This window comes from Oxyura jamaicensis, chromosome 8 (assembly GCF_011077185.1).
Source record: "Oxyura jamaicensis isolate SHBP4307 breed ruddy duck chromosome 8, BPBGC_Ojam_1.0, whole genome shotgun sequence".
Classification (NCBI taxonomy): domain Eukaryota; kingdom Metazoa; phylum Chordata; class Aves; order Anseriformes; family Anatidae; genus Oxyura; species Oxyura jamaicensis.
Window position 1 is genome coordinate 11,189,579 of NC_048900.1, and position 13,086 is coordinate 11,202,664.

At 50.5% G+C, this 13,086-nt stretch overlaps 1 protein-coding gene across 2 annotated transcripts; it reads left to right on the plus strand.

The window, feature by feature from the left end:
- The first annotated feature begins 1,212 nt into the window (after positions 1–1,212).
- On the plus strand, positions 1,213–7,827 carry TOR1AIP2 (torsin 1A interacting protein 2). 2 transcript variants are annotated; one of them, XM_035333777.1, is made up of 6 exons: positions 1,213–1,447; positions 1,871–2,064; positions 4,274–4,576; positions 4,724–5,044; positions 5,456–5,620; positions 6,207–7,827. In XM_035333777.1, exons 2-6 carry the CDS (start codon positions 2,031–2,033, stop codon positions 6,971–6,973), a joined length of 1,590 nt encoding a protein of 529 aa, XP_035189668.1. In that variant the 5' UTR covers positions 1,213–1,447; positions 1,871–2,030; the 3' UTR covers positions 6,974–7,827. The 2 variants fall into 2 exon arrangements, with proteins under 2 accessions (XP_035189668.1, XP_035189669.1); XM_035333778.1 differs by having other exon boundaries at positions 1,217–1,447; positions 5,456–5,554.
- Positions 7,828–13,086: the final 5,259 nt, after the last annotated feature.

Sequence of the window (13,086 nt, forward strand, 5' to 3'; positions counted from 1 at the left end):
TCAACAGGAAAAGGGGAGATAATAGGATTAAAAAGAAAAAAAAAAATGTGGGTGAAGATTAATTAAAAGATTAATTAAAAGTAGTTAAATGAAAGAAAAGCAAAGGCTGCTCACAGAAGCAAGAAAAAAATCTGCTTTCCATCAGCAGGTGATGCCTCAGCACACACAGCAATTGCTTCACAAGACAAACACCTTCATAGCAAATGCCCCTGCTCCTGCTTGTCCTTAGTTTTTAGGGTTGAACTTGAAGTTATAAGGGATGGAGTATCCCTTTGGGCACTTAGGGTCAGCTGGCCCAGCTGTGTCCCTTCCCAGCCTCTTGTCTGGGACGACTGGCTTTTGGGGGGCTGGAAAGAGAGCGTTGATGCTGTGCAAGCACTGCTCAGCAACAGCTAAAACTCAAAGCACAGCACTGTATGGGATGCCATGAGGACAGTGAGCCCCATCCCAGCCAGACCCAGTACATCACCAGCACACGAGTTTAGGATGCTGTGGGAGCAGAAGGAGAGCAGACCACGGCATGGGGCTGGGCTTTTGCACTTCACCTAAATTATATTTCCCCACCCAGTCCTGCACTAACTGTTTACAGACCTGGTGTCCACAAATGAGTCTAATCCTGAAAGTCTGTCTCCATCACCCCTGTGCCAGGAAGGTCTGGAAGTTTCCTGCACATAGCATTAAAAAAATACTTTTTTCTGCCCACTCAAACCTAACCTGCTGCCTGTTTTGCAAGTGTCTCAAGTTCTAGTAACGAGGGGTTTGGTGAACAATAACTCCACGTGGATCAGCCCTCCCCTCTGTAAGCCTTCTGCTCCTCAGATTGAAGAGTCCCACTCCCAGACTCTGCCCTGTACCGGCACTGCTTCAGTCACCTTTCCCTGTGCTTCATCTCAGCTATTTGCAGATTGTAGAAAGGTTCCAGGCTGGCTTGATGGGCTGCAGCCTCTGTCCCTTGCATCAATGCCTTTCCTCAGTGTGCCCTGCTCCATGCCGCTGTTTCCCATGAAATGGGTCCTGGGGCAGGGGTCTGTAAGGTTGGAACCTATCTGCCCCCTCTGTGGGCACAGCAAAATATACTATTATTTTTTTTGAAAGGCATTGCCCAAATGTATTTAAGCCTACAGCACAGAAATGCAGCCAGAAATACAGTCCTAAAGGAGTAACAACACTGAACGCTTCCGGGAATGACAGCCCTGCTTCTCCTGGTGGAACAGCTGCCAGCACTGGAGAGGAGGGAGGAAAACTACAGCTCCCAGCAGCCTGCCTGGGCAGCCGTGGAAGGGCAGGGTTCACCCTCGCGCCGACAGCAGCAGAGGATTTAGGGCGCGTTCGGGAAAAGGACTGTCCGGCCCAGCCAAAGGGCCTCCGGGAAGGACAAGCCCCGGGGCCATCGCAGGCCACCTCACTGCTTCTCTTCACAGCCCCAGCCGGCTCCAGCCCTGTCCAGGTAAGTGTCCAAGGGCACCGCGGCTTTGTGCTTCCCTTTTTGCAAGTGGGAATGACACAGGGAAGGCAGGGACAGCGGCCAGGCCAGGAGAGCCCTCAATAAACCCCCACACTCCTAAATCTTGTTTTTAGCAAGAAAACTGAGCTGTAGAGGGGCCAAGGGGAAAGGTTCCCCTCCAGCGATGGCTGGGTACTGAGATCTTTGATCTGCATGAACCCAGCTCCAGTGGGGAGAATTGCTCAGGAGTTTTCCATGATGCCTGTTGCTGGTCAGCAGGCAGGCGTTGTGCTCGTCACTGAAGGTTCGTGGCATACAGTACCGGTTACATGCACCCGTTTTCATGCCTCCCACATAATCTTGAGCATGGAGGGAGGATTCTCCTCTTCCACCATGTATCACCATGGCTGTGTTTGTGCCTGTCAGGTCCACAGGTGTTCAGCTGCAGTTCCTGAGGCGAAGGCAGGATGGTGGCCCTGCTGGGGGTAGGACTTGGTCAGCCACTCCACCAGCAGGGAGACAAATCCCTGCACAAGCAAAGGAGAAAGTGAAGTAAAAGGTGCTGGGACCCCTCAGGAGAAAGAAAATGGAAAAGAATCCAAGTGTGGATCTGCCTGGAGGTAAGTGAACCCTGCCCTTGCACCATCTCCTGGGAAAATCCCATCACAAGACTATTTCAACAGTGACAAGGTAAACTGAAACAAAATCACAGGCTGAGAAAAATCCCTTCTTCTCCAGGCCACGTAGTAACAATTTACTTTCACTTTCAGATTCCGGTCACAAGTTTAGGCTCTGTGTCCAGGATGGCAGCACAAAAAGGGCTAAAGATAGAGCTGCAAGCTAGGAGAACTTTGTTCCTGGTATCTTAGTGCTTCCCCATGGGAAACAGCTTTGTAACTTGGGCTGCAGGGAGGGGAACACCTCCTCTGGGCCAGCTGCCAAGTGTAAGTGCAATCAGGTAGAGCAGCAGGGTTATGCATGGTAGGTGGCAGAGGTAGTCACCTCCCTCTGGTGACCAGTTAAGGAGAAGGAGGCTCTGTTGAACACAGGTATCTCGGACCCACAAGGAGAAGCTCAGAGTTAACAACAAACAGGCTTCCAGTGAAGAACTGAGTCCCATCGGGTTGTATCTGCAAGGTGGGCATGAGACAGTTCATCTCGAGTGCAGGTTGCAAATTCTGCAGAGGCCAGCACTCACAGATCTGCAGATGTTAAATAATAAGCCAGTTTTCCACCACCCAGGGATGCAAAACATACAGAATAGGCATGGCAAGGGGCACTGCTTGTGCCCAACTTGAATAGCAGGATACCTCTGCGTTCATTGCATTTCAGTTCCTACCATGCACTTACGTCCTCCTGGTGCCTCCTTATACATGAGCATTTCAGCGATACCTTGATGCTGTAATCTTATCAGACCTGTCCTAGGCATTCAGAATTGCTCCTGTAAAAACAGGAACAAGACAACAAAGAATGTAAAAGCCCAAAGGACAGCATGTTCTGACATGTGACAAGCACAGCTTTTCTCTGTTTTCAAGTGAGGAGGGAGTTCCTTGCCATTTTTGTCAGTCTTTATTCTAATTTAGCGTTATTATTTCTCTGTCACTGCAGTGCTTGATCAGTCATAAGTCATTTCCACAAATAACAGTTGAAATTTGAGCCACAGTTTGGTTTTGTAAGATTCAGAATACGTTGCAAATTCTTATGTTCAGCCTCAGAATGTCTCTGTTGCATTATGCCCTAATATTTGGGTATAATTTGCTGTTACCAGAGCCATTTGGAAGAGTAGCCCCATCAGCAATAAAAGCTGGGGTACAGGATGAAGGAGGTGGAGATGGGGTTGGCTTCCAAGGTGGCCATTGCATGGAGGCAATGAGCGTTATGGCCAATATTCAATAACTGCCTTAGAAATTCTTCAAGTCTAACATCTTAATACCAGCCTAGGAAAACCACTGTCTGGGGAAGATCTGGCAACGTACCATTTAATGAAGGCACTGCATGTCCCCGTAGGATGCTGTGCACTGGGTCTGGCCAGGATAGAGTTAACTTCCAGCATAGCAGCCAGTAGGGTGTTGTGTTTTGGATTTGTGGTTAAAAATAAAGTAACAGAAAGTGTTGATAATGCACCTGTGTTTTGGCTACTGCTGAACAGGGCTTGCATAGCCTCAAGGCTTTCTCTGTCTCCCAGCAAGTAGGATGGGACAGGCAAAAGATTTGGAGGGGACACAGCTGGGACAGCTGTCCCAAGTCAGCCAGAGATATTCCATACACTATAAGGTCATGCTCTGCAATAAAACTGGGGAACAGGAAGAAGAAGGGGGAGATGTGGTTGGCCATTGCATGGAGACTCTCTGGCCATCAGTCCACTTGGGGGTTGTGTTTGCATCATTTGTCACCCCCACTGCCTTCACCTATTCAGCTGCCTTGACCTTCACCCACAAGTTTTCTCACTTTTGGTCACCCTGGGTGCTCAGCTGCACCATGGCCAACCCACCACACTGTGGTGGTAACATTTGAGCTTTAAAAAACAAAGCTACCAGCACTGGACAGGTCAAAGTTTGGAGAGAGGATTGCATCTCTGAAAGCGATTGCTCATTGCATGGCCACTACTACAGTCAAAAAATGTAGAGGCCAATTTGAGCCGTGTGTCTGGACATATGGCAGTGTGATTCATTGGTGATGGTGGCTGGTTGTGGGAAACTCTTCTCCACAGCAGCTCGGGTAGGTGTTTCTGAAATGCAGGAACTGGGAGTTTCACAGGGTGGTGGTGAAGCACTGGGTATTCTCATCCCCTGCATGGCTAGTTGAAATTGTGAACTCTGATCCCAACAGGTGGGCCAGCCCAGGATGAGGTGGAGAGCACAGCAGAGCATCCTGCACACCAGGAGCCCCCCAAAGAAACACTTGAGCACCAAGTGACAAGCAGGTGTTCTGAGACCTCCTGCAAACCAGAGGAGGACTCTTTGGTGAGTAATCCACCAACTGCTTTTGGGGAAGAGGTGAAGCTTTCAGATTTAGCTGGCCCCACAGTGGAGGAGAAGGTTCCTCAGGAAACCGAAGCATCACTGGAAGAATCTGTGGAGACAAGAGATGATGTCTCAAAAAGACCTCAGGAAGAAGATGACTCAGACAGAGGTGAGTCTCTCCCCATCTGCATGTACTGCATTTCCAAAATGCTGATAACCTGGGCCTTTCTTTTGAGGAGGCAGGACAGGAGAAAAGGTGGCTGGTTCTTGTGCTGAAAGAAGCTAAGCCTAGGTCTATGAATTTCACTCCCTACAGCCATGGTGGCCCAAGACAAAATGGACAGCAATGGAGACAGCAATGTCCTCCAGGAAACTCAGGAGGACCTGGAGATAAACAGGCCATGTGAAAGCTCCTGCACAGCAGAGGAAGATGCTTTACAAAGAAGCAAGTCACTGAGCTCTGAGAGTAAAACGACACATTCAGATATGAATGCCACAGAAGATGTCACCGGGGACCTCTCAGCAGAGGAGAGCACCAGCATCCCTCTCCTAGGTCAGGAGCCAGGAGAGCACACAGAGCAAGAAACACAGGAAAGGGAATCCTCAAGCACATTAAGGAGCAGACATGGGACAAAAGGTGAGCTCGTGGTTGCACACTGCTGCTGCTTCTGTGTGTGCACGCCTATGCTTTGCAAAGGCATTGGAAAAATGGAATAATGAGATTTCTAGTGCCTGTTGTCAGGTTTTTGGAGTCAAGCAAGAAAGAAGGTATTTGCTCCTTAGCACAAAATTAACTGGCTCATCACTCTCACTCTCTCTCCACCCTCCCACCCTCGGGTGCTGTCCTGCTTTAAAAGGCATGAACCCATGCTGGGCTTTGCATTGGTTTTTCTCCTTTTCCTGACTGAAAAGCAAGGAGAGCCAAGACTCAAAGTAGCATTAACTCTTTTCCACAGCTGGGAGCTCTGGAAAGCTCTGTTACTTGTCTCACTACCCAAATTATCCGCTCCCTCAACAGCGAGTGACAAATTTCCTTCTCTCACTGTAGGACATGCAGCCCCACAGCCAGAGGCTCAGCCATGCTTGCAGAGCGTCACGGCTCAAAATACAGAACAGAAGAAGACTAAAGAGTTCAACTTACTGAAAGGTGAGGAAAAGAAGCTTCCCTTGTGCGTTACTCGTCGACCAGAAGGCCCTGATCCACCAGGAACAAGTAATGAAACACATTTAATTCTTCTTCTCTCTCGGGATCCTTCACAGTCTTCTAAGGGTTCGAGGGAACAGCTTCTCATCAGGCAAGAGTGATTTTGGGGAAACAGCTCACAAATAAAGAAAGCAATCCATCCCCTTAAAGACAGGGGGATGTCTAACCCAGTAGTAGGAGGGAGGCAGCTAAGGAACACTTAGCTGGTTCTGCCACCTCCATATGTGGAGGCAGGTGCTCCATATGGTAACAAACCCTAAATAAAACAGAGGCAAGGGGATAGGAGAAAGCTTGTGGCCAGCTGTAATTTCTTCAGTTTTGCATTGCAATTACAAAGCTGTAGCCATGCCTCCATCTCTGGAGCTGTAGCCCCCCCAACTGGTGTGAAGGAGCACGGATCCTACAGCATGGAGCAAGCAGCTTCTTCACTGTTCCTTGGGACCCCAGAGAGTGTGCCTACCTGAACCACTTTGCTGTCACGGGGGGAAGGTCAAGGAGGGGGAAAAGAGCCCTTGTAGCTACTTTTCAGCATATCACTGTGGGTCACTTGGGACTGACTGCTGTTCCCTCTTTGTATCTCTTCCCTGCTGAGCAGGACTTGTCATTCTGGGCCTCGCATTGCTCATCTTCTGCTTATTCTTCTTCAACAACCCAACTGCCGAGTCCCAGCAGGCCCCCAGGAACCCCACGGTGGAGGCCTTCCTGTCCCACTTCAACAAGCTGCAGGACAAGTTTCCTGGGCAGAATCCCCACTTGTGGCTTCGTGGGCGCAAGTTCTTGCAGAAGCACCTCAACACATCCCAGCCCACGCAGCCGGCCATCATCATCCTCACGGCTGCCCGCCAGGGCGAACGGACCTTGCGGTGCCTTAGCACCCACGTGGCTGATGCCTACTCAGCCGCCCTACATGCCAGCACGGTGCAGATCGATGGCAGGGATGTATCTGAGCTCCAGAGTGACGAGGCCAAGCTGAACATGGACTTAGAGCTCAGTTCAGCTTTCCAGGCTGGGTACCGTGCTGCGGTGATACACCGCTTCGAGCTGCTGCCGGCAGGGGCCACCCTCATCTTCTACAAGTACTGTGACCATGAAAGTGCTGCTTTCAAGGACGTGGCCCTGCTGCTGACGGTGCTGCTGGAGCAGGAGGTGCTGGAGACCCACATCAGCTTCCAGTGGGTGGAAGAGAGGGTCCGCGACTTCCTCTGGGCCAAGTTCACCAGTGCCAGGACCCCCAGCTCCTACGACCACATGGACTCTGACAAGCTGAGTGGGCTGTGGAGCCGCATCTCCCACCTGGTCCTACCAATCCATCCGGTGCAGAACATTGAGAAGGGGGGCTGCCACATCCACACCAAAACCTAGGGACAGAGGCTGCCAGAGCCCTGGGAAGGACTGAAAAGTCAGTCCTGGCCAGCCCCAGTGCAGGCAGAGACACAAATGAACAAGGAACTCACTTCGTAACACCCCCATGTTATTTCTCTACAATTTGTTTCCCGTCCTTCCATGGAAGAGTTCGACAGGTACAAATTGATCCAGGCCTTTTGGCCAGCTGAAGGTAATAGACTGTATGCTTCCTTCTGACAGGTGGGAAGAGCTGATATTTTAGACTGCTAGTTGCACAGGAGCACATTACAATGTGGGGAGGCAGGAGGAAAAACAGTACTTTGCAGGAAGTGGAACAAAGGAAGGTCAAATTCCCTAAACCCAACATTTTCAAGTCATGCTTCAAAAAGAAAATCAGTTTGCTAGTCAACGGTTTGAGCAGTCAGTCCTGATACAGCTCTACTGACTGATTTACACCCAAAGGTCAGATCCTAAATGCCATCTGTTCAAACAAACCTGAAATCCAGAATTCCCCCAAACATCAATTACAAAAAAAATTAAAGTTGTCAGCACTTAAACACTACACAAAAGCAGGGGAATCCCACACCCAGAGCGGCCCTTATGCCATTCTGAAAACCGAGAACAATGAAACACAAACCACTTCATTATGGCTCTGATGGTGCGAAGCCTCAAGGGATCACACACGTAAAGGAAGGAGTAATAGAGTTTAACTTAATGCTACCTCTTAAAAGAGTTCAGTTGTGATCCGTTTGCCACCACAGGGCTACAAGCATCTCTTTGGGCTGATACCTCAGTCTTGGTCCTACATGATTCCTCTTCACCCAGGTATCTGATCTGCACTCAGGGCTGGAAGCCATCGGAGGCATCTCTACATCATTTCCCTACACTGAGGGCGAGCCCTCAGGGTCAAGAGAGGAGCGAGCTGACAAAATGCACCCTCAAGCCCCTCCACGGCTTTTCCAGGGTGGTTCCTCACGCACTAGGCCTTGCCCAGGGACCGTGAGTGTTTCCAGCCCAGCAGTTCCTTGGCTTGCTTTCTGTGATTCTGCCTGCCCCTCCCCAGCTAACTTTTATTGATGAATGTAGATGATAACACTGATATTTATTTCAGACCACATAAGGCAGCACACCAGGCCCTTGCCCACCAAAGGTACATTTCCGTTCCTGCCAGGCAGGTGGTGCTCTGGCTGCTATTAGCGGAGCTGATACCAACAAGGAAAGACAAAATCTCCAGCATTAACACCACAAACCCTTAAGTAAGCAGGCTGGTTTCTTACCGTACCTCCTCTTCCCCAAGAGGAGACAGCCAAGTCCTGCAAATGCTGAGGTGGTCCTGCACACTGAATTGCTGCAGGAGTGCTGGGCAGAGCTGCTAACTCAGGGAGCAGCTAGGAGCAGGCACAGGTTGAAGTATTTATAATAACCCAGCAGCCTGCCCCAAGTGTCAGCCCCTCGTGCCTACAATCCTGCCTGCTGGAGCACAGCACGGCTTGTTTCTGTACAGACAGCACAAACTGAAGCCTTGCAGAGGCTGAGTCTGCGTCTGAACACGACGCGAACTGAGAACAGGTCACTGTTTTTACAAGCAGTGCATCTGAGTTCTCCAGACCCCCATGTTGGCCTGGTCTCCTGCTAACAGTGCCTTGCTGATCTGCCCAACTGCTGGCTCAGCTGTTCACGCCAGTGCCTGAAATCACAGCCCATCTCTCCTGTCCTCCGCTGCGTGCCTTGTCCTCCCGTGGGAGATTTGTGGCCATAAACTTGGAGCAGGGGACAAAAAGAAGGGAGAGGAGGGGATTATTTGTTCAAATTGGAGCCAAAGAGCAGACATTTCATTTCTTTATGACACCAGTCACAGGAAGACAAGACTTAGGAGGTGTTGCCCACTCTTTCCACACCTGACAGCATTTTATCCACCACCCCAAACTTACTGATGTTTATCTCCATTGGAGACAGGGAGCTGAGTTACCCCTGCAGCATTAGCTGTGGGTTAGACATGAAGTGTCCCTTTGCAGAAGTTTTAACCACGCCAAACAGCAGGCTAGACATGCTGGAGCCCAGCACCAGCAGACCAGCCTCAGGGCTTGATTTTGTACAAGATACCAGTTTTTTCCTCCCCCTTCCCTATCCCCCTTTTTTTTTTTTTTTTTTTTTTTTTTTACTGCTATCCACTACTTTGGTAACAGAAAACACTGTTTCTGTTCTGCATGGTTCAGCATTGGCGCTGATGTAAGAACTGGCAAAGCATTCATCATGTTATGAAAATAATCTGAAATGAGTATTTTAAAGTTAACTCACTACCGGTTTTATCCACTGCGTGTATAATACATAGTCAAGGCAACTTCATGCTGCTTGGGCACCTCACTGTAAGCATCATCCAGCAAAGCTGTTCTAATACAGATATATTTTTATGACCTTTTAAAGACAAAAAAAAAAAATAAAAAAAAATCTGCTTGCTTCTGAAACAAGACTTCTATTTAAAAATAAATGAGATCGTGAAAGAAACCAGCAAAGTCTTCAAACTGAGATGTAGTCTTACTGTATTCTGTACTTTTCTCTAGCTTTTTTCAGTTCACTAAGCAAAAGAGCTCATCATATTGGACAAAGTTTTATTTAGGTCAGGGCTGTAATTGTGCAAACAAAGTGAATACTTGCTTTTCCTGGAAGAACCCTAAACAACCTTTTTCTCAGTTGTTTGTGACAAACATCCACAGCTTCTTCAGCTAAGCCCAAAACTGAAAGCAGCCTCACAAACTGCTTCAGATAGACCCTGCTGCAAAGTGCAACCCCAACTGAAACATACAGAAGTTTGCATAATAATTAATGATAATAATTCAACTGAAACCCACTGACAACTGAGAAAGTTTAGAAAGCAAATATATCTCATTTCAACACCCTTCCACTGCACTCATGGTGGAAAAAAAGTCTGTTCCACGCAATTTCACAACACCTCAGCACACCCAAATTTTAACATTTATGCTGAATTACTTTCCTGGCTCCGGTTTAAACAGGGAGCTTTTTTCAGTCTTGCCTCTGAATTCAGGAGTCACCCGAACAGAGCAGCCAAATGCTTTCCAAGAGCAGCTCTATCTGGAAGGGTGCATTGGTTTTGTACGTTTTTCCCACACAGATGTCATGCTCATCATGATGTGTGTTGGTAAACAGCACAATCATCCTTACACCTGATGCAAGGAAAGGTTGAACTGAGAGCAAGAATGGTTCCTGCTGTTGTAACTTGAGGGCTAAATCTGCAGCAGCACAGAGAAAGGCTCTTTAATGCATACCAAGCAAGAGCCCCCTGTGCCCTGGGGTCAGCTTGAGGCGGGGGACGACCTCAGCAAGGCCCTCAGCTGGTTTATCCCGCACAGGGATTTGGGTTACTGTCTCCTTTCTGGACTAAAGTTCATTCAGAAACATCACAACTTGGGCAGGAGGTGGGTGACCCCTAGGGCGGGGTGACAGCGCGAGAGACACCACCAGGGGACACCAGGGGTGTGGGATGCAGCCAGACGCACCCACAACAGCTCTGGAGCAGGTAGAGCTTTCCTCTTCCCACCCTGTCTGCTACAACTGGTCAGTGCTGGACCAGGATAGAGAAGGACATGGCCCTGCTCTGCACCCTTCCAGGTAAAACAATTTATTCTTCCCTGGCACCACATCTCCCTGTGCCAAGAGCGGCTCCCCCCTTCATATCTCTCCCCCACACTCTGTTCATCATCCATCCTGAAGCACATCTCCCTGCACGCATGCACATTGTTCAAGCACTGCAAGGCCATGGTTTGGGCTGATTTTTTGATTCCAAATCTACAAAAGATTTAATAAATCATTTTCATAAACCACCACTCCCCTACACTACCTCTATTTTATTTTCATCTCCTATCACTAACAGGAACTGTTCCACCAGGAAGACAAGAAAAACAAAAAGACATTCCTGAATGAGTCTTTGTTCCTTTCATGATGGCAATCGCATTTGGATGTCCTTTGGTCATGGTGACAATGAAGTCTGACAATGTGTTGGTAAAAACACAGCTGTAATACACGCAAAATTACCTGCCACAATTGTTTGTGCCAAGAGAGGAGCTTGGGGTTGCAGGACAACCGTGATCTTCAAGGTGAGAGGTACTGGATCCCTGCGCTGAGCCCCATCTGAAGCAGGACACAGCCGTGTTTTCGAAGGGAAGCAGGGGAGGGCAGAAGCTCCCCCTGCATCTCTAATTCTGCGGGGAATGATGTGCTGCAACAAGGCGCTCAGCGAACCTAAAAATTACCTTGAAGATTACACAGCTGCTCAGCTTAGGGGCAAAACCAGTTCTGGAAGGCCAGGCCGGACTGCTCCGCCACAGCATTAGCACTGATTATACGTGTGAGCGTGCTGCTGCCATAAACATATCATCCCCAGTGCTTAAAGGCCCCTGCTCTGCCTGCAGCACCCCAGCTCTTGAGACAGGCACACCCTGCCACATCTCTTTTCACCCGTCTGCACTAGCACAGACTGAAGCTGGAAGAAGGCAGGACGAGGGGCGATGGGCAGTGACCTCAGCTCTCCCAGTGCTCCCAGCACGGGGAAGGGGCAAAGCACTGAGAAGCCCCTCGCTGGCCTCTCCTTGCCGTTAGCATCTCGCTCCAAGGAGAGGGTTCTGCAGATCCCTGGCGAGGGCCGCTGCTCAAAACTCAGGACCTAAAACTGCAAGCAGCATTTTAACACTATCTAGCTGCATTTCACATCACATTTGCCTCAGCCCTGTGACCAGAAGAGGCTCAGGAGATGCACGTGTGGATTGAGAGCAGGACTAGCACGAAAGGTCAGGACAGGCACTGAGGGGCCCTGCAGGGGAGAGCATTGCAGTTCACCTGGATTTGTCCGGTCATGCTCTGGTAATGCCTCACATGCAATTCCCCCCTTCCCAAATCCTCTCTGCACCAAATGTTACTCAACAGCCCGCTTCTGCCTCCTGCCCCTCCCGGGGCTGCAGCTCAGCTGCTGGGGGTGAGAGGGGCTGAAGATCAGACACAGCACAGCTTGTGTGAGAGCAGCACGGCACCCGGCACCCTCACTCAGCCCTTTTCCTCTTACCCGCAGCCTCTCCCCCACCTCTGCACCTCCCCACAGCTTTGCTTATCTTCAGGGCAAAAGCTGCCTCACGAGGTGCATTATACAGGGCTGCAGCAAGGCACAAAAACCAAGAATTGACTCTGAAGCTTATTGGAAAGCAGCTCATGGAGAAACTACCTTATTTCACAACACTCCTCTCCCTTTTCTGTGGATGGGTCAGAAGCAGGTTGCCCTCCTCCTCCCTTTGCCCCCTGCCTGCTAGCAGACGGCTTTGATCAGGAGCCCTGCGTTGCTCCCCCCTGCTGCCACCCCTCCATCCATCCTCCCCCCTCCCTCCACCGAGATGCCGAAGCCCTGGGTGGGGGAGAGGTGTGGAGGACCCGCAGCACCTTCCCACGCCGACTGCAGCACATCTGGCAGGCAGAAGCCACGGCTGGGGACACCTGGTGCCCTGCCCCAAGGCGTGTGGGCATGGAAGGAGCTGGGCATCCCGGCCATGGCTGCGCTGCGATCACAAGCACAGCAGGGGGATCCAGCAGGGAGCGGGGAAGGTGCCAGGAAGCTTTTTAGCCATTTCCTTCCTTTTTGAACTTGCACAGTTGACTATCTCAGCACGTCAGCCCGAGAGCAGTGCCTGAAAGACTGGGATCAACAGACTTGTTTAGTCTGGAACGACCCAGATTGCTTACGGGGGTTTCATTGCTTCCTCCAAGAAGGCCTCGTGCAGAGCAGGGTGGTGCGAGCAGGCTGCGGCGGTGAGACTTTTGTCCTCCGGTGAACTACGGCTCGCTCAGTTTGTCATATATACCTATCAGCTTTCCCTTCTGCTGAAGCAGCGAAACCCAAACCACGACGGTCTAGCGAGCAGAATCTCCCACAGCTTTACGGGACCGGAGGGTGTGTGTCGTGCCGAACCCCGCAGCACGGCGCCCACCCCGGTCCCCCCCAGCAGCTTTTGGGGCCGAGCTGCTGGCACCTCCGTGACCCCAGGGGACCGGAGCGAGGAGGGGGCTCCCCCAGAGCAAACCCCGCTCCCCGCGGGGGCCGAGCCTGCACCCCCGGCCCTCAGCCCCAGGCC